The sequence below is a fragment of the Gymnodraco acuticeps genome, unplaced genomic scaffold, assembly GCF_902827175.1.
Source record: "Gymnodraco acuticeps unplaced genomic scaffold, fGymAcu1.1, whole genome shotgun sequence".
NCBI classification, from domain to species: domain Eukaryota; kingdom Metazoa; phylum Chordata; class Actinopteri; order Perciformes; family Bathydraconidae; genus Gymnodraco; species Gymnodraco acuticeps.
The window spans coordinates 328,714-350,552 of record NW_022989762.1 but is presented as its reverse complement, the minus strand read 5'-3'; the positions used below and the strand labels follow the sequence as shown (position 1 = coordinate 350,552).

Sequence of the window (21,839 nt, the reverse complement as noted above, 5' to 3'; positions counted from 1 at the left end):
CCGGTGAGAAAGCGCCGTTTAAATAAGAGCTGTGTGTGTTCAGCGCTCTGCTTCCACTCCCTGCTCTGCAGCCGTGCCTACAGTCCCGCCCCTCTCAAGCACGCTCAAGTGCCTCCCCGCTCTCGTGCACGCGCTAGCTGCCAGAGCATGTGAGAAAACGAGAAGCATGGCTGCAAGTGGGAGTGCAACTGCCGCTGCCCCTCGGCTTGTTGACAAAAAAGATGCCAGAAGCTAAATGTGGAAGTATTTTAGCTATATCTCTGACAGTGAGGGCAAGCCTACGGACACCACGAGGCCTGTCTGTAAGAAATGTATTAATTTTATTTAATACGAATTCTTGTCATTTATTGTATTTATTGTTCTCATTGTTTAAAAGTTTGTGTTATGGTTCTGGTGTGAAATAAAGCACAATAATTACATTTAAGACTGTTTCCCTTTTTTTAAGAAAAGTATCGAAAAATAATCGGAATCGCAATTCTTGACTTGGTATCGAAACCAAAATGTTGGTATCGTGACAACACTACTCCTGACAGTTAAACCTGATATTTAGTAGGTCTGTTAAGTATTGAATGCTGATAATTCTGACGTAATTTGGCCGGTCAAAGTTGTTTGGGCTCGGATAAAATTGCTCCGTTACTTTCGTTCCGTGTTACTTTCGTTCCGTGTTACTTTCGTCCGGTGTTACTTTCGTCCCGGCTCTCCCTACGTGTGTATGTGTGGTGTCAGTATGAGAGGATGACAGCGCGTCTAATTTTGATGTGGCCCAAGAGCCAATCACAATAATACCTGCGATGCAGTGAACCAATCACTTTTTGAGTGGGGGAAAACCTATGATTAAACACTACTATCCAGTGTTTCCCCTACCATTGTCTTGGAAGGGCGCTGCACCCCGCCAACGGAGCCCCGCGCCCCCCCCTGAAATTCAAGGTGTTTAAAAAATATATATAATTTTTTTTTAAATATATCGCACCAAATTGCAAATAATCTATAACTACTGTCACTTTTCACATTGAACATGTGCTCTTTTATTAAATAAACTAAACGCTTTCATTTGAAGTTGTGAGTTTAGTGTTTTTTGACCCTAAGAAACACTGATGCATTAATCAATAACAATAATCCACAGCTCCTCTCTCTGCTCCAGAGGATTTAAAAAATATATATCCAATGCCACAAAAATGCACCAGTGACGTGGTTGAAATCTTGTCTCCAGAAAACAAAAAACTGAAACAAGCGGTATCAGTGACTGTGTGTTTGATGTGGCTCTTTGCAGTAACATAGAAAAAATGTGGCTCTTAACCTCTGACTGGTTGGCCACCCCTGATCTAGTGTAATATTAGAACTTACGTTTCCGGGAGCTGTTGATAACACTATACTGGTCAAAGGCAAGAGGTCATTAATTTTGTTTCTAAGAGTAACAATTTTATCGTTAAAAAAGCACATAAAATCATTACTACTGAGTGCTATGGGAATAGAAGGCTCAATCGAGCTGTGGCTTTCTGTCAGCCTGGCTACAGTGCTGAAAAGAAATCTTGCATTATTCTTATTCTCATCTATTAATGAAGAGTAGTAAGCTGCTCTCGCTTTACGCAGTGCTTTCTTATATTCATTGAGAGTAATATGCCAAATTAAACGAGATTCTTCAAGTTTAGTGGAACGCCATATCCTTTCAAGTTGTCTCGACTTTTGCTTTATTTTGCGGGTTTCGGCATTATGCCATGGAGCTAATCTATGTTGTTTTATTTTCTTCTTTTTCAAAGGAGCAACAGAGTCTAATTTTATATAAATGATTTGCTGTGGCCAATTGTTTTCATTGCATTTACAGACCCGTGTAAATCTCTGATACCACCCAATGAATGCATTGACTTGCTTGTAGAACCAGCTACACAAAACAGATAGCAACACCTATACAAACTATTTTTAAAAAAAGGGGCTACTGTATCGACCTATATAAAGTATATACATTTTTTTTTTTTTTTTTAAATACCAAAAATATCTTGCATTTTAGCCATGCCTCATTTCGCTCCATTTGCTTTTTCCAGCGCTGTTTTTGCAGGGGGCTGATTCTGTGAGCTGCAGCTGACCACGCCCCCCTGCAGGAGAGGGGAGCGTGCTCTGAGATCAGCTGCTGGGCGATCTGTAGAGGGGGAGGAAAAGAGATCTCCGTCCTCCGTGTTTTATTCTTATAGAAGTAAGAAGAGAAGTAATGGGGCAGAAACCCTCCTTTTTACGCAGCGGTCCAGACATAGACATCAAACGGCGACACATATTCAGTTGCCAGTTCCTTTGGCATTAGGGCAGGGATATCTAGATACTTCCCAAGGTCTGACATCATGAAGTGTGCTACTTTTAAAGCAAGCAACGATGTTTTCAAATCTGTAATCAAAAAGCTCCTCAAAAACACTATCGAAGCAGTTCCTGCCGTTGCTACGTTAGTTCAAACGGTAACAACGGACTACTTTTCTTAGCGGATGCTTGTCAATTTAAATCAATACATAAAACAATTTTTTAAGTCAATAAAATCATTTTCTAAATCCATAAAAGCATTTCAATTAATATTGGGAGTCATGTCGTTACTTTGTTGAGAATGTGGCCATGTGTAATAAGCGGGATGATGTGCACATTGCATAATGTGCACATCATGCCGATCTAGATCCCTCCGCAAAAAAAACGGCTCGTTCGCGGGCAAGAGCCGGCTCCCGTCGTTCACTTAAAAGAGCCTTGGTCTGGTTTGTTTAGAAAAAAACAGAAAAAAATCGAGGTTTAAATCGAAAATTGTCCATTAGTTAGAAAAAAATCGCGATTTTATTTTTAGGCCAAATCGCCCAGCCCTACTTCACATAATAAAATACACAATGGCTGTAGCCTGATTATATGCTTTAGGAGCTGTTGGTGTGTATGGTACAGTGTGTAGGTGTGTGTTGTACAGTGCGTAGATGCAGCGGACAGACAGGTCTCAGTTGGTTTGGTGTCCTCTGCTTACTTTTAATACTTGTAAATAAAACTTTTGGCCCGTAATTTATTTCCCTCATTGTAGCGACCAGAGAGGGGGGGGGGGGGATATATCCAGTCTCTGATAGTGTTACGTTATTATGAGAGTGCTCTGTTTGATTCTGAAATGGTATATATTTATATATGTGTGTGTGTGTGTGTGTGTTTGTGTGTGTGTGTGGTGTGTGTGTGTGTGTGTGTGTGTGTGTGTGTGTGTGTGTGTGTGTGTGTGTGTGTGTGTGTGTGTGTGTGTGTGTGTGTGTGTGTGTGTGTGTGTGTGTGTGTGTGTGTGTGTGTGTGTGTGTGTGTGTGTGTGTCTGTATGTATGTATGTGTGTGTCCGCATCTGTAGCCTGTTATTGTCTCATTATACCGCACGGTGAATTAATTCAAAGTAAATATATAAGTGGTCATGAACACATCTGTCCATCTGTGCCTCCTGTCATCATTAATGGACGTCTCTTTAAAATGACCGCTCAGAGGAGAGGAGTTCTCATTTCTCTAACCGCCTGCTGCTTCCCCTCCTCTCTCCTCGGTTGCCCTCCTCGACTCCTCCGTTCGCATCTCCTGTGGGCGGGACTAAGTCTCGAGGATAGGAGTCGAGGAGGGGAGTTAGAGAAATTAGAAAGGGTCCTGCACTCTACACAATTATTCTCCTGTGTATTTGTTCCTGTAGTGACACTGGAGGACACTAATGATACTGCAGTCAAGTGTGCCTAAAAACTAAAATTAACTAATTAATTTGAAATCCACTCCATTTGAAACTCTCCCTCTGTCAAATTGGTTTCACTGATCTGAAAAAAAAACATGGAAGTCTCTGTGGCGCAATTGGTTAGCGCGTTCGGCTGTTAACCGAAAGGTTGGTGGTTCAAGCCCACCCAGGGACGACATATTTTGAACTTCATATTTTTAAGAATGTTATGGAAATGAGTGTCTGTATCTCAAAGGTCCCATGTCATGGCCATTTCTATTGATCATAATTCCATTGTTTGATCATAATTCCATTGTTGAGGTCTACTAAAATAGATTTATATTGTGCAATTTTACAAAATCTCATTGGTTTCTCATACAGCATCTCTGTATAGAGTGGCGAAGTCCCTCCCCTTCCGGTGGACCTCCATGGGACCTTATTTCGGAAAAATTATGTATTGAAGTCAATGGAGAGAGAGATTATCTTTCGATCCCGTTTGAATTGTGCCACGAATTACACATAGATGTTTGTCAATTTAAAAGATCATTTTGCCAGTCAAAAAAAAAAATGTGTCGTAAAACTGTGAAGTAACACATTTGTTTGTGTGAAACGCTCAATGAACTACAGCTCCGGTCTCGCACAACAACACACGTCACCAAGATGGCCGTCACTACTGTCTTGCTAAACAAGGGATACCCTCACTATCACCCAGAGGTGGGACCAAGTCATTGTTTTGCAAGTCAGAGTCAAGTCTCAAGTCTTTGCGCTCAAGTCCGAGTCAAGTCTCAAGTCTTTGCGCTCAAGTCCGAGTCAAGTCTCAATTCTTTGCGCTCAAGTCCGAGTCAAGTCTCAATTATTTGCGCTCAAGTCAGAGTCAAGTCTCAAGTCTTTGCGCTCAAGTCCGAGTCAAGTCTCAAGTCTTTGCGCTCAAGTCCGAGTCAAGTCTCAAGTCCTACACTTTGACAAAACGAGTCTTAAACAAGTCATTATGTGCTTTTCACCAAATGTAATGACATCAATCAACAGAATAATACTTAATAATCAAACCATTCTTTATTAGTCACATTAATAATTTAATAATCAATTTTCTCTCTGCTGGTAAAGTAACGTGTTTTTTTCTAATTTAAGAGGGATCAGAAAGGTAAGGCTACCGTGACGGTTTGATTCAGAAGGAGTTTAATGTATAAGATCCCTGATGTTGAGGTAACCAGAATGTTTATTTCCACTGTGTACAACATGTTATAAGGGACCCACAATCTATCTTTATGCAAGGGATAATGTGCAGCGAGGCGGTCTCTATGGGGAAGAGAACACCTGCATCTAGATCCCTCTGCAGGTGGTACTTTAACTATATTTTGATGATAATACTTTTCTACTTTTACTTGTAACATTTTGAATGCAGGACTTTTTATTGTAACCGAGTATTCCTACACTCTGGTACTTTTGTACTCAAGTACAAGATCTGAACTTCTCCCACCTCTGACAATAAATCCTGAGTAGTTACCAAAAAAGGTTATTTTCATTTTACAAATCCTGCACTCAGCTTTGCTTTCTCCAATATCATTGAAAAGCAGCCAGATGCTGCTTCTTTTTTCGGTTTTTCGCTCATTTCTTGACTTTTTCCGACGCGCTTGCATTTAAATCCGTCTCCCCGTCGCTCTGTGCAGCTGGCCTGTACCACTACACCTGCTGTGCCCCCCACCCTTCTTTCACATAATGGTATGATCCTAGTGTGTCCTCGCATACTGTATGATTGGCCGCATGGTGGCCCAAGCTAAATAAAGTCCCGCCCCTGCCTGCAAGGATTCTCAGCAAGAGTAGGAGCGGCTGAAGATTCTGCTTTCCCCGACGGGAGTCTGCTCTTCTAGCGGCATCTCGCGATCGGCGTGTTGGAGACCTCTGAATTAAATGATCAAGTCACCTCAAGTCAGAAGGCTCAAGTCCAAGTCAAGTCCCGAGTCATTGGTGTTCAAGTCCAAGTCGAGTCGCAAGTGTTTTGTGATTTTGTCAAGTCGAGTCTCAAGTCATCAAATTGGTGACTCGAGTCTGACTATTAACTTCAAAAGTTGGGCATCGTGTGAGGAAGTGCTGCTCTGTCTCCACAGCAGTTCCTCCACATTGTTGGCATGATTGCTCGTGTTTTGGCAGCCATGTTTTCTTGTACCTGCCTGTTTCTATGGCCAGGCTGTGAGCACTCAGTCTGTACTTTGTCAACATCTTTCAGTGTTTAACATCAGTCACTGTGCTCAGGTAGGCTGCCACAGTGTACTGTCTTTTTAGGGCCAGATAGCATTGCATTTTACTTTTTGTTTGGGATTTAGTGTTACAATAAGTGAGGTAGTTTTTTGTGTGTTTTGTTATAATTTGGTTGACTCTACAGGGCTCGACAGTAACGGTTGCCATTGGCAACCGTTCAGAAAAAATGTCAACCACTTCTTGGCGGCAACCAGTTTTTAACATAAAGAAATAAGGACAGCAAACAGCAAAATGTGCACCCCAAAATAGATAAATGTTAATTATTTGTTGTATTAAGAGTGATATTTAATTATTGTTGTGACCGGAACCTGACACTTAAGTTGCACGTGCATTGGTGTGATTAGGGAGCCAGAAAGCGATGCACGTTTACTTGCGTGCGCGGTGCACTGTGTGTTTGTTTTACAAAAAATGGCGAAGCAAATTAAGTTGTTTGACTGTGCGGTAAAACGTTCGGCCAACCCGTCAACATCTCAAACGAATGTTCAAAGTGATTCAACTGATAAAGCGCAAGGTGAACCCGAACGAAAGCAAAGAGGACATGTGTAAAGTCTTGGGAGGCGAAATATGTACATTCTGCTCCGTTGTGCATTCACTTCCGGTAAAAGTACCTTCTAAAATAAGAGTCCCGATCTTATTACTACCAAAATAAAAGTGCTAAACGAAACTTTACCATAGGAAAATATTGGCATACAAATATAATCACTTCTATAAAAAGGTAACACATTTGAAATATAGTTAGACATATTAAAGGTAATTTACAGCATTAATAATTCATATCTAATTGTTAACTGTGAATGGTTTTCTATGGTGGGGGTCAGCACAAAGGTCAAGAAAACCCACATTTGAAAGGGAGACAACGGATGACCAAGAAACTAGTGATCCGTGGAGAACATGACAACAGCTGCACTACTGGTGTTTTGTATACCAGCAATTGAGGGACAAGTTTACTACCACTTAAGTTTCAAATAATTGTGTTAATTACTTATTGTAAAGCATTTGAACATTCTTTTGTGTCACATGTTCATCATTAAGTTGATGTATAACTGTATAGTATCTTAATTATTTAAAATATAAGGTGACTAAAAATGGCAACCGTATTTTCAGTTTTGGCAACCAAAAGCTGATGCCTGGTTGCCAGCCTGGCAACCACTTTTAAAAGTTAGCGTTGAGCCCTGCTCTAATAGTTGAGGGCTCAGACTGGTCCTGAGGCAGAACACAGTGTGAGCCGGTTTGTGAACAGAATGTCAGGACCAGCTGAGAGAGGGGACTCTTTCCCTTGTTCATCTCTTGATGCTGCAGGGCTTTGTGGTGGTAGGAGTGGGGGTCACTTTCTTTTAGATGTAGCCAATATTTCATTGATCGTTTCTGGATTTGTATTAATAATGGAAATGTGCCTAATTCCGCTCTGCAGGCGTTGTTAGTTGTTCTCCTGTGAACCTGTAGGATGCGTTTGCAAAACTCATTGTGAGCATTTTCTATTGGATGATTTTCCCATTTGTCAAATGTTTGGTTTGTTTGTGGGCCCCACACTTCGCTTCCATAGAGTAGGATGGGTTGTATTACTGATTGAAGTCATTTAAGCCAAATTAAAATTGGAATTTGAATGTGAATGTGTCTTTTTATTGCATAAAATGCCCTGCGTGCTGATCAGCTTCCAGTGGAACTTATTTTCAGGCCTAAATAATTATATTCTGAGCAATTTTCTATTGTATGTGTCCCAATTGTAAAGTCAATATTGTTTGCCTGACTTCTGGATCTTTTTTGAAATATCATTGTTTTTGTCTTTTTTATGTTGATTGCCATGGCCCAGGTCTGACAGTAACAGTATATTTAAATTTAAATATTTTTGTCGGGCTTAACAGGCTTAAATCATCTGCATACAGCAGGAATTTGATCTCTGTTTTGTGAAGTGTGAGCCCAGGTGCTGTGGACTGTTCGTTAATGTAGACCAGGGGTCGGCAACCTTTTTGATATGACGTGCCATTTAAAAAAAAAAATTGTTATCAGCGTGCCAACGGTCGAGAATTATCAAGGGGGGGGGATTGAGGAGCTTGACGCTCGTGAACTATCAGCAGGAGGGCGGGGGGAGCCTCGCTGCGAGGACGCAGTGTGTGGACCTGTCAGTGCAACTTACATGATGCCGAATTTAACAAACACATTTAAATAATTGGTTTAAACGGCATAATAATAAGGACGATCGTCCGTTCTGTGATTCTCCAGAACACACATGTTATGATATTAGGGTCATGCAGAGTGAGATGAGATCGATGTCCCTTTAAGAGAGAGAGAGAGGGGTGTGGCGTGTGCATGTGTGTGGATGGTAGAGCGACAGTGAGGGAGCATGTGTATGTTTCTGGAAGTGAAACGAGGAAGCAGAAAAACAGAGGTCTGTGATGTATTTTGTGAAACAGAAGAACAGCTAAATAAATAGAACGGCCTCCCAAGAAGAGCTCGCCTCTCTCCAGTCATTTAAGCTATGTGGGTTATTGAACCTGAAGCTTGTTGCTTCTGCCCTCCTCGACTACGGTCTGGGAGCCGACAGGAAAGTTCAACACACAGATGGCCAGTCCGCCCATTTGTAGCATATTATTTCGATGAGAGATGAACAGATCGCCACTGGGCTTTCAACTAAATACACAGCCACGCAAAAACTGCGGCATGTGTACAGCTCCTTATGGGAACTGCAACTTTCCTCTGTTGTGAAACGATCAGCACTGCACCCCGGAGGAAAGCGGCAGAAAGTCGCCTGGAGTTAAAGAGAGCGGGGCTGCGTTGGTGCATCGCTTCCTTCTGCAGGTAACGGGGAGACGCGTTCTGGCGGCGGTCTCGTTCAGGATCTGAAAATACAATTTAAATATTTTGCACACTTATTCCTAGTGTGCCACTGGTTACGGTGCCGCGTGCCAATGTTGGCACGCGTGCCAGGGGTTGCCGACCCCTGATGTAGACGTTGAACAGGGCCGGTGATAAACAGCATCCTTGTCTTACTCCCCGTTCCTGAGAAATGAAGGTTGTTCTTTTGTGTCCGATCTTGATGCTGCACATGTTGTTTGTGTACATAGATTTATTAGGTCAAATGTGTTTCCCCCTATACCGCTTTGAAGTAGTTTGTTGAATAGACCAACATGCCAAATCGAGTCAAATGCTTTTTGGAAATCAATGAAAAAAAAATATTTTTGCTTTTATTTTGATTAAAATATTTGTCAATTAGGGTGTGTGTTTGGGATGGTATTCACTCTGTCCTAAACGGCTTGTTGGAGCTCCTGACGCCCCCTCCCTATGAGCCCAGTGGCCGTCTTCGAGACAGCGAGACACAGCGAAACAATCCCGAACACACACAAACTCCCAGCCAGGCTGCGGGTGTGTGTGTGTTCGGGATAGTTTCGCTGTGTCTCGCTGTCTCACACACCGACTCACAGCCTCGCCGCGTCCCGCCGTCTCAGGAAGGAGAAATCGGCGGAGCTGCAGCTGAGAAAAGATTGTGTGTGTGTGAGGAAGTCCGCGGATTCGTCAATTTGGACCAATCCACGGACTTAACGTAACGGCTCCGCGGACGTAACGTAACGGCTCCACGCATTGGTCCATTTTGACCAATCCACGGAGGGGTCGTCGTTACGTCACTTGGTTCCCGGAAGAAAAAAATTGAAAAAGAAAATCTCCAACGAGGTGTTCTGGGTGTTCATAGACAGGTATTTTCTGTGTTAGAGTTTTACTTGCTACAGGGTGTACTTTGAGGGTTTGTGAATTAGCAGACCGTTTACATGCATACAAACCTTCATAACACACAAGGGGACGGGTAATAACCGGAAAAGCATGACATGGGACCTTTAAATAGGGAAAAAAACTATGGAGGACAGAACATGACTTAAAGTGGACCTATCATGCTATATTTTAAAAATATATTGTACGGCCATACCTATATAAAACATGTCTGTGAAGTTTTTATTTCGAAATACCAAACAGATCATGCATTTCAGCCATGCCTCATTTCGCTCTATTTGCTCTATTCCAGCTCTGTTTTTGCAAGGGCTGATTCTGTGACGTAGCTTTAATGCAAATTAGCTGCAGCTGACCACGCCCCCCTGCAGAAGAGGGGCGCGAGGCACGGCCCCGGCACGAGCATCATGTTACCATGCTTGCTGTGAATACGAGAGGCAATCTGCATATACTTTACCCATCAAACATGAATAATCATGACACATTTTATATAAACTGTCGGAACTTTATTGTGAAAATCAACGGTTCATTGAACCCATAAAAAATAACAGAAAAACAACACAGCCGTTAGCTCTTAGCACTCAGAGCTCACAGCTCTTCATATCTGTTCAGAAACTAGACAAAAGTTAAACAAGTACAAACCACAGACTGCCTGTGTCATGGCGAATACAGTCGCTGCTTTATTTATGTCTGTAGGCCGTTGTTGTGAGTGTGGACGGTCGGAGCATATATAACGTTAGCTTAGCCAAGCTCCATTTGCAAAACACGCATTTTAAAAGGTGTTTCTCTGCCGTGTGTCTGCAGACTTGTCAAAGCATTAATTCATGGTTTTTACTAACCGGTATCAGTATGTTGTTACTTCGGCATCATTTGGAAATGTGTATTACAATTAAATCACGGTCAAATATGTTCATCTTGTTGTAGTTGTAGCCCCCTTGCCAGCGATTCTCTCTCTAGTTTAGCATACTCAGCTCGACTCAGCCTGGTTGTTCCTGGCCCTAGAACCACGATTTTATGGGGCAAGAAAAACTGTGAATTAGGACCCGCTAGCTGGTACTAGGCCAAGTGGAAACGCAACCAAAAACGGGCCCCGCACGGCTCGGCACGCTTAAAGCGAGCTACCCGCTGCAGTGGAAACGCGCCAAAAAACATTTCTTACAGACAGGCCTCGTGGTGTCCGTAGGCTTGCCCTCAATGTCAGAGATATAGCTAAAATACTTCCAAATTTCGCTTCTGGCGTCTTTTTTGTCAACAAGCCGAGATTAGGGGCGCGACAACTAATCGACTTAATCGATTAAAATCGATGACCAAATTAGTTGCCAACTAATTCAGTCGTCGATTCGTCTGTGACGTCATCACGTGTGTTTTACACGCCGTTAAGCTCCAACGTTATTGGTCTTTTTATCGGTACTGGAGACATTTAAAATATATAGGTCATGTATTATTGCTACATAAGCATTATATCGCAGTCTTAGTGTCGCCAACTCGTTTCTAATATGCAAAAAGACAAAAACAATGCGTCTATGATGTATTTTCGATCTTTCCAATCCAGACGAGATCTCTCTCTTCCCCGTCTGTGTGCGAAGGGGCGGGGCAGTTTACACACACTTCTACATGCAGCAACACACGGCGGGGATGGCGGAGAGAAGCGCTCCAAGGTGTGGTTAAATGTTACCCGTCTTGAGGCGGACAATTCTCGTTGCCAATAGTGCAATAAGAGTTTAGCATGTAAGGGCGGTAACACGAGCAAGTTGTCTAAACATTTAGCAAAAGTGCTCCACATTCAGACGGAGGAATGCACCGGGTTCCACTGTCTTTCTAGTAGCTCTGTAGCCCCATCCACGAGTAACATCAGGTGTTATGTATGCTAGCAGCAACACACGGAGTTAACTACATGATACAAACATGGATTAATGATTAGAGGTAACTGAGTTATTTATTTTGTTAAAGTTTCAGCTATTCTGTTTACAGTTCTGTCATCAGATTATTTAATATGATTTGTTAAAACATTGTTGTTTCTTTTGATGTGAAATATTATTTATTTAATTTAAATAAAAAGCAATGTTAATTTTGTTCACAATTTGTTAAGTTAATTTAATAATATATGTATTTTTTAATCAAGTATTCATCTTTAATGTCTTCATCTTTAGTTTCCACATGCCTAAAACAACCTCAAGCTACATCTAAAAGTTGATGGCTAAATAAGAGCGTTTGAGAAATTGTGCAAGGCATACAGTAATAGTCCGAATAGTCGATTAATCGTTTAATTAATCGATAGATTAATCGATTATCAAATTAGTCATTTGTTGCAGCCCTAGCCGAGATGCAGCGGCAGTTGAACTCTCACTTGCAGCCATGCTTCTCGTTTTCTCACATGCTCTGGCAGCTAGCGCGTGGCTGAGAGAGGGGAGGCACTTAGAGCGTGCTTGAGAGGGGAGGGACTGCAGGCACGGCTGCAGTGCAGGGAGTGGAAGCAGAGCGCTGAACAAACACGACTCTTATTAAAACGGCGCTTTCTCACCGGAGTACTTTTCCCCGTCATTCTTAAAGTACCAATACTAATGAAACGGACAGTGGCGGCTGGTGGAAAATATTTTTGGTGGGGCTTTTGATATAGTGGAGAAATGACCCCTTAAATTAGGACTTCTGGTGATGTAATGGCGCGTTTCCAGTGCAGCGCGGAGCTTGCTTTAATGCTGCGTTCAGACCGGACGCGATGCGAATATTCGCTTATTTCTAAACTCTCCTATCGCATCGCTCTAGTCGCTCGAGTTTACCCCGGCTGCCAGCTGTGTTTACTCGCATCATTCAAACAAGACGCGCTGGCTCGGGAGCTACAACTACAACAAAATGAACATATTTTACCGTGATTAAATTGTAATACACGTTTCTAAATGATGCCGACGTAACAACATACTGATACCGGTTAGTAAAAACCATGAATGAATGCTTTGACAAGTCTGAAGAAAGACGGCAGGCGAAAAACCTTTTAGAATGCTTGTTTTCTGAATGGAGCTGTGGTTTGTACTTGTTTAACTTGTGTCTAGTTTCTGAACAGATCGTATCTGTCCCCGGCTGTTTGAAGAGCAAGCATGGGAAACAAAAGATAGTATTTACCTGTTTGCATCGTTTGCATCCAGCTAGCCTCGTTGATACGTTTTGTCTTTTTCACGAGCTTGCTGTGATATATACAAATCGGGTTGGTCCGGTCCAAGGTCTTTAAGTATCAATTTATCTCCCAAACTTCTTCTTTGGAAAGGATTGGAGAGTAGCTCTTGCACGGAATTGGGTGCGGACCGAGGTCCGGCGACTCCACCTGCACACCATTCTAATTACTGCGTCACCTTGGTCACTCACGAGTCTAAAAAACAACTCACGTCACGTAAGCAACGTGGGCGCCAACGTGAGCGCCCTCGTGACCAAAATATTTGACGGCGCTGATTGGCTGAAATTATGTTTCGGCGGCACAGTTTACTATTGAGACTTTTGCAACGTGCTGGTTGCTGCTGTTTGTCTCGGGGGCTCCGCCCGGTAATGATAAACTAATGCCATGGGCAAGGCCAGGCAGGAAACATGTGACTTATCAGCAGTGTTGTGCTAGTTACTGAAAACCAGTAACTAGTTACCATTACTAGTTACTTCATTTCAAAAGTAACTCAGTTACTTTACTAGTTACTTAAACCCAAAAGTAATGCGTTACTGTGAAAAGTAACGTTTTAGTTACTTGAAAAAAGGGCTCCCATTAATGCCCTTATAGCCTTCATTTCAGTACTGTTATTGCATTGGAGAATAATACAATCTGTTGATCAACTTGACATGCATTATATGCAATCTGGATTGCATCGATATTAGCTGGCTTTCCATTTTTGTATATTCTTTCTCCAGGTAGTTGGAAAAAGTTTTCCGTCCCATATGCCGTGTGCCGCCCGGACATGCTATCATGCTAACTAGCTCCCTGAAAGCGGGTGACTCCACTGTAGCAATAGCCTGCATGTGTTCTACAACATACCGTGCAATGGCTTTATCGACTTTTCCCTGGCTAGCAGTCCCTTGGTTAAAATCCAGCCGCTGTTGCTTAGGTGGAGGTGGAGTGGCGTCGGCTGAGTCTCTGTGGTCTTAGCTACTAGCTTCGTCCCAGCATGTTGTTTTTGCATTTGTTTTAAGAGATTTGAATTACTGGTTTGGGCAGTAGATAGGATCTTTGACCCGCCAGGACACAACTTACATTTAACAGAAACTTTCTTTTCTTTGTGCTCGACAAAAGTGAAATAGTGAGAATATCTCCAGGTGGAGAAACTAGACTTGAGCTCCGCTGCCGCCATGATAGTCTTGTTAGTAAACAACACAAACACGCCCACAGCCCGTCTCCGCATGTGACACAGGAAGTATCTAAGTACATTTACTCAAGTACTGTACTTAAGTACAGTTCTCATCTCTGTTCGCCTGGCTGTTGACTATATAAAAAAAACTAACGGAGTAACGCACCATGTAGTAACGGTAACGGAGTTACTGAATTTAAAAAGTAATGCGTTAGAGTACTAGTTACTGCCAAAAATAACGGCGTTACAGTAACGCGTTACTTGTAATGCGTTAGTCCCAACACTGCTTATCAGTAACTTTAGACATCGTAACACAATTTTAAACGAGATTTTATTGTAGATTATATATTTTACTGATACCAATTGTATGATATTTACCTTGTTCATTAAAAATAAAAATATAAAATATATATTTTTTTTAAATATATATATATATATATATTTTTTTTTTTATTTTAATGTGGGAAGAGGTGGGGCGGCGCCCCTAGCGCCCCTATGGGTCGGCCGCCACTGGAAACGGAGGAATCGTAAGGTTTTTAACGGCAGGGTATCGCGGTACCTTTCAAGTATCGGTACACCGTGCAACACTAATGCAGAATCTATCATCTATCATCACAGGTTTTCCGCTGGTACACTGTAAAAACGCAAACTTAAAATTGTTGGCCTGAAAATAATTTGTTTGTAAAGTGAACAAAAAATATTGAATTGAGTTGCTTACTACATTAAAGTAGTTCTCTCGACTATCTTTATTATGTTGCTTGTTTAAAGTGTGTGTCATTTAATAAATTCAGTTGGCAAAACTTAAAAATCCAAGGTTAGAGTTCAAACTAAGTTCTTTGTGTATGCTTCGAGATATGAACGGGGTCTCCAACAGAAATCTGCAGGGGTTTCTACAGTATTTCGCCTTTACATGTTCGGCAGTGGCACTCTGCTGTTCTCAACGGGACTGATCATCCTCAAGGTGAGCACTTTGTTTGAATGTTGTATTGAAATTATGAATATAGAAAATGACTAATTTAAAGTGTAACATTAATTGATTGCGAATTATTTAGTTGATTGTTAGTGAATTATCAGTTAATGTGGCACTAGATTTTAGTTTGTGGCACATTAGCCGAGTTTAACATTAGCTAGCTAACGCTTCTCTTCAACAGGAAAAATGTTTTAGAAACGTTTATCATGTCTGGCCCTAGACAAGTGTAGCCAGAAACGTGGTTAGCTTAGCACATACAAGTTGAATATCAGTGGCAGAAAAATATAACTATGAATGGGGGTTTTAGCAATATTCTGGCAACCCGTCTCTCGGCCAGCATTGAGGACATGCGGGTTCCTATTATACATCCATGCATGCGGGTCTGTCAGGTCAAGCCTGGCGTGAGAAAGGAAACCGAACGTTAAACTGTTTTATGGCCAGAATATATGGTAAAAGACGGACTGCATAATTAAGGGAGGATTACCGTGAGTTAACGATCAACTAGAATGTAATGTGTGCGAGGGAATCAACCGTTTAAGAGCACGATATCAGCAAACATGTTTTCACCGTAGCTCCAACGATATTATTTTAAATGTTAATGTGAAATGTTAAACAACATTTAAGGTTAAACGTGTTACAGCTTCATAGATCGACATGTCTGATAGGTGGTAACAGTCATTTCTCTGTCCCCGTCAGTGCAGCAGACCGACGGAGACGAGACGACGGAGTGTGTTGAAGCGGCCTATATGAACAACTACAATCCCCGGTTCAGGTGGCGACTGGCGCGCTAACGGAGCTCCAGGAGGGAAAACCTTTGCGACGCTGAGGTTTGGCTGATTTGCAAAGGTATGCTAACATGGACGTGTGTTGTCTGCCACATGGTCGGCTTTTAGCTTGAAAAATATACGATGCATATTAGCGTTAGCATAGGACAGTAAGAAAGGTACTACTTATTACTGCAAGAGCAGCTAGTGGTAAGGACCTCGGACAACTTAAATGTAAAACATGCTATTGAGACATGTGCCGTCAGTTTGAGGCGTGATTGAAGGTCATTCCAAGACCAAGGACCACAATAAAAAAGACTCCTTTTCCCAGCCTCAGTCCGCACAGTAGGAACCTGGAACCGTATCCAGGCACTGGATCTGAGGTTGTAAGAGTCACAAACTGGAGCAAATCTGGCAAGTTTAGTGTTTTATTCCGTTATAACAAAATAGCAATAAACAACGGTTTCCTTTTTAATGCCATTCTTAAATAAATGCAACAAGCTGTAGTTTTTGTAGACTGTAAATACACCAACTATATCTTTAGTTTATGATTTGTGTTATCAAATGTGTTCTGCGGCTACAGATATTTATTTTTTGTGGAAATGGGGCTGAAATGGGGCTCTTGTGATAGTAAAGGTTGCAGACCCACCATATATATCATACACAGTTTGTGTATATCTATGTATTGCAGCAAAAAACTGTGAAAGGTAAATTGACCATTTTGGCTTTTTAATTCTAATTACAGATATCATATGAAATGCAAATATTGTGATTTCGTCAGCTCAAGTCATGAGTGTACTGAGGCACCATCGACTTCGGCAAGGAAGAGGAAATCACTGGCCCTGTGCCTACACCGACTGTGTCTGCACCTTCAGAACCTATAGGGGCATTGAGGTCACACCTCACCAGATCCCACTGCAAGACTGCACCAAGGCAAGACACCTGCACCTTTTTTTGTGAGCTATGTGACTTCAGAGAAAAGTGTATTCTAAATGGATTAAGTTTTTTTTTATGATACAGTGATTAACAATATAAAGTAATTGTAGTGGCCATTTCCATTATTCACAGGTGAGTTGTGGGAGTGATCTTACGCAGAGATTACAGTTTAGTTTGACTTTTATTCTCTTGAGTTGTACAGTACCAGTTTTTCAAAATAGTACATTACCCTTAAGCCAAACTAAATAAACTGAAATGCCAACATCAATATAAATGGCTTCTACAGTAATTCTGAAAGGACTACAAACTGTCATTCATTGTATTAATGCTTTTGTTTTTATGCTATTTTTGTGTACCACAGATTTGCTATGAGTTCCTTCGAATCACTACCAAGGACCTGTTTGGGACATTTACAGCAGCCTTGGATGAATACTGTCCTCGACTGATAAAGCTGTATAGAGCCAGGAAAGGAGCCTTCGGACAAGGGATGGAAAACCTATTGGATTCTCTTGATGAACAGGTAGCTTTTGTCTTTAATGTCGTAATGATAATTTACAATATTCTTAAAGAGAACAAACAGGTGCATCTCAATAAATTAGAATATCGTGTAAAAGTTGAATAATTTCAGTAATTCTATTTGAAGAGTGAAACTTATATTTTATATAGGTGCATTAGACACAAAATGAATTATTTAAAGCATTTATTTGTTTTAATCTGGATGACTACAGTTTACACCTTTTTTATAACCCAAAATGCAGTATCACATAATTAGAACATTTCACCAGACACATTTTGAGACAAATGACTCGAAGAATCTTTGATTTTGAATGTGAAGTTTTCTGTTGCCTCAAAAATGCACTTCTCGTAACTCAAGAATAGATGTGAAAGTTATTAAAAAGGTTCAAATCCATTTATATCTAAAAGGGGTGTCCTATCTTGTAAAAGCATCATATGTTGGTACTTACTTCACTTTTACCTCATCAACAAAGTTGACATAAGTCCTGTTTAATAATTCAATCTCTCTTCCGGTTCAAACAACTATTGCAAAGTTCTTTAGTTCAGAGAAGACTTGCCGTTTTAAATAAATCACAAATGGATCCTGACTTCTGAGATTCTGAAATGTCCATTTAATCACTCATTTTAACCATAAATCCTAATGCTCTGTTTTTCTGATTTACAGACATCTGACATTGCACAGCAACGAATGAGAATGTGTCTGGAAGGTCTGCCCTTATTTGTCCGTGACAAGCTCTTCCTAAAATGCCTGGTGTGTACAGTATGGTTGTCCATTAATCATAAGTCTACATTTAATGTCATACAAGTGCAGTTATTAAGTTTTCCTATAATCATAGATAAATCTGTTTTTGAAGATGAAGCCCGATTCTCAGGATAAATACTAGACCTGCTACATAACTACTAGTGAACTAGTTGTACAACAGAACAGTTAACATTTTCACAGTAATTATTGTGTCATTGCTGAGCAATCAAACCAGTGTTTTATTTGCAGTTATATAATATCCTTATTTGCAGTGGTGTAGTGGGGATTTTTTTACTGGGGGGACGCTATTTTAATTAGGTCATCCCAAACAATGCCACACAAGTGCGCATGCGCGCAGTGCACTCACAAAACGGGCAGACAGGTCCACAGAAACTACCGGTATGCTTAGTCCTACTTTAGTTACTGTACTGCAAAAAGCAGACGGCGCTGCGCTCAACACACACAGACTCAAAACCATGGACACACAGGCACATAAGTTACATAAACAATTTATAGGCCTAAATTGCACAAGCTACAGTATTGCAACTAAGCAGACAGTGCTGCTTCTCTCTCTATCTCTCCACTTTCAAAATCTATTTAAAACTCATAACAAACAAACAAAATGTCCAAAGTTGTCCTGAAATTAACTTATTAAATAAACACAACGAAAAATATAGCCATACTTATGCAAACAACATTGAATCTGGACTTGACATTATTCTGATTATAATTGCAAATAAGCAGACAGCGCTGCCACACACACACACACACACACACACACACACACACACACACACACACACACACACACACACACACACACCTTGGGTTTTGAAGACTGATAAATCCGAAATGGATGAACAAACTTTGCAGCCCAGTTTCCCAGCTTTGCAGTCTATCCACGGGTAGCCTCTTGTTTCCTCCGCCACATCTCCTCCGTCCATACCTCTGGGAAAGGTGAGCTTGAGCTAGCTAGAGGAACGTTGCTAGCGCAGATAACGTGCACGTTAGCTAGCATTATCCACGTCTTTAGGCGGCTCTTCTGATGATGTATTACTAGCAGCTTCACTTGTAGCTTCGGTGCTGCTAGCCTCTTTCTTCTTGTGAATTATATTCTTTTTAGAAAAGAAGTCAAGTAAAACATGTTAGCCTGCCATTATAGAGCTTTTTCGTTAGTGTTCTTGAGGGAAAGAGCTGCCGCAAAATCGGCGAGCTGGCGTGATGATGATGAATCATACTTTTTTAAGGAAATCGTTTTTATGTTTTATTATAATTACTGTGAAATGTATTATGTTTTCGTCATTATTACAACAAATACACACTTGCAACTGATAACACTGGCAATGATTTTATATTTATTAGACTTAAAAAAAAGATCATGCTCCAAACAAGTGGGGGTACGGCTACCCCCGCGTCCAACGCCCACTACACCACTGGTTATTTGGTAAATAATAATTGCTTATCTGCTTTCTACATGCAGGACACTGATCCGGAAGAAAAGCAGACTGCTGGTGTCAAGATGGGAGTCCTCACTGTTCTCGTAGATGATGGTGGACCTACCCCGTCTCAAATGGTCAACAGTATTGCTGTTGTCTTGGAAGAGACAATTGTACTCTCGGATCTACCAGACATCCCAACTGCATTTGTCTACCTTTTTGGTCTACTCTATGCCCTGAACATTGAGTTTCCAAAAGAACACAAGTACACTTTTGAGACTGTTCAGCACATCTTCATGGGACTTTCCACCAGTTGCTCACAGCGGATCAGGAGTTTGAAAACAAAGCTCTTAATCTAAGTGAGCATTGGCAAATTCAAAAACGGATTCACAAGATGTCCCCATTTCATTTTCCTGCCTTCACCGCTGTTCAGTTCCCAAAACCAAACTAACCCACTAACTAACCCAAATAACCCAAGTTCTTTATCTTTACAGATAAAATGTTAACTAGTGACATGAACATCTTGCTACATTTTCAAAGACATGTTCTCACTCTTAAGGCACAAGCACCTTTTTTCTCTAACATTATTTCACATTTTTCTCAAGCTGGCTTGCATACTCGTTGTTGTAATATTGCAAGGACTAGTTAGTAGTTACTGCCACAATTGTTGTCTTGCAGCTGGTGTTTTTTGTATAAAGAGCCATATGAGTAGTGGAAGAGTTGGAAATGGTGTGGTCCCTCAGAGTTGTGTTGGGAGAAATCACTGGCTGTTTACATGCCGTTTTACAGATTGTTCATTTTCGTTATTAAACACTAACTTTGGCATATAACTTTGCCATTTGTTATTCCATAGCTGCTATTGTTTTGACAGCAGGCTTATTCAAAGGGTGGTTTGCACATTTTTATGGAACCCTAGCCTTATGGAAGACTTTTTGTGATGGTGTATTTTCAATGTTGTTACACATATTCAGTATAATTGGAAATCTTTGTTTTTTACAGTATTTTTATAACAGAAGTTTGTAATAAAAATCTGAAGTTTGTATATGTTTGATACATTTTCTGAAACAAAAATATTAACTTTGCACAACTTTCACTTAATGGAATTGTTAGTATGTAGTACTCAAAATAAGAAGTTTCTATACATATGAAAGGTACATTTTCTAGACCAAAAATAATAACTTTGCACAACTTTCACTTAATGGAATTCTTTGTATGTGGAACTCAAAGTTAGAAGTTTTTAAACGTATGAAAGATACATTTTCCAAACCAAAGATAATAAGTTAGCACAACCTTTACTTATTTAAAATGTTAAGTATGCAGAACTCAAAACTTGAAGTTGTACAAAATTTGAATGAGTTGTCTCGACAAAATATAATTAGTTGACTCAATTGAAAAGAGAAACTTAGAAATGTTAGTTGGCCTCAAAACTTAAAAATCTTGTGCAGCCTGTTGCCTTGACATTTTGAGTTGTCCTAACAGTGTAGTATGTGAGGTGCTGGCCTGTATAGAAGAAACATAGTTAGAACAAAATCATCTCAATTTAGTATTCAGGATGAGTAAATACTATTTGGATAATTATAATCTGAAATCCCAAAAGATGGGGGCTAACGCTGTCTATTTAGCAAAGCTGATGTGTTGGAGAGGGGCTGAACTCAGACAAACTGGAATTAGTGCTAGCCGTTAATTAGCCAAGTCCCATCAACGGAGCTGTGCAGCGTTGTGTTTTTCCCCCCTCCTTGCAACAATTGCGCACACATACACACACTGTTGTATCCTAACAGTCGTGCACACACTAGGGGTGTTGAAAATAATCGTTTCTACGATGCATTGCGATGCGGACGTGGACGATTCGGTCTCGATGCAGTGACGGAAGATAATCGATTATAGCGTAGTAACGTTGCTTCCTGATTTTCCGGCCGCGGCTTTACTATAACGTTTTTTTTTTCTGTCACTTTAATATCAAATCGGTCGGTGACGCAGAGATCAGGGAACAGACGTGACAGCGGCACAGCAACACCAAACACGGAGCAGTCTGCTTTATCCACCAACACAAGAACACCAGTCCAGAACCAACAGCAGAAGGACCCGCTCTGAATCACTCCGTGTCGCTGCGGCACAGGGATTTATGTTTTTCAAAAATAATCGCGTTACAATCATGTCAGGTTTTTGGTGGATTTAATTAAGTCTTGGATTGCAAAGTATGAATGTCCTCTAGCAATTTTCAGACGATATTACGTGTGTAAAGTTTGTGAAGGCAGTAGGAAAAAAGCTTCCGCGATCACCGTCTCCTCTCTGTTCCTCCAAACCCCGCCCCCTCCCTGAAAATAATGAGTGACAGGCTGATAGTGACCCGATAGAAACTTTATTATTCACTTAATCACTGAGATATGATTAAGCTAATTTAATCTCATACATTCATGGGATTTATGTAACAGTAAGACAGAATGTAAGTGTGCACCCACATGCACTATTTTAGTTTGTTATATGCTGTTGTAAATACTCCTG

At 40.9% G+C, this 21,839-nt stretch overlaps 1 protein-coding gene, 1 long non-coding RNA gene and 1 other non-coding gene across 3 annotated transcripts; all 3 read left to right on the top strand.

The window, feature by feature from the left end:
* The first annotated feature begins 3,800 nt into the window (after nucleotides 1–3,800).
* Nucleotides 3,801–3,874, top strand: trnan-guu. Its single transcript has one exon. It is a non-coding gene; the product is annotated as a tRNA-Asn (tRNA).
* A 10,983-nt stretch (nucleotides 3,875–14,857) lies between these two features.
* On the top strand, nucleotides 14,858–16,501 carry LOC117545780. Its single transcript, XR_004568881.1, has 3 exons — nucleotides 14,858–14,931; nucleotides 15,637–15,786; nucleotides 16,450–16,501. It is a non-coding gene; the product is annotated as an uncharacterized LOC117545780 (long non-coding RNA).
* Nucleotides 16,502–20,508, top strand: LOC117545776. Its single transcript, XM_034215737.1, has 4 exons — nucleotides 16,502–16,637; nucleotides 17,002–17,160; nucleotides 17,821–17,907; nucleotides 19,379–20,508. Exons 2-4 carry the CDS (start codon nucleotides 17,128–17,130, stop codon nucleotides 19,691–19,693), a joined length of 435 nt encoding a protein of 144 aa, XP_034071628.1. The 5' UTR covers nucleotides 16,502–16,637; nucleotides 17,002–17,127; the 3' UTR covers nucleotides 19,694–20,508.
* The last annotated feature ends 1,331 nt before the right edge of the window (nucleotides 20,509–21,839 follow it).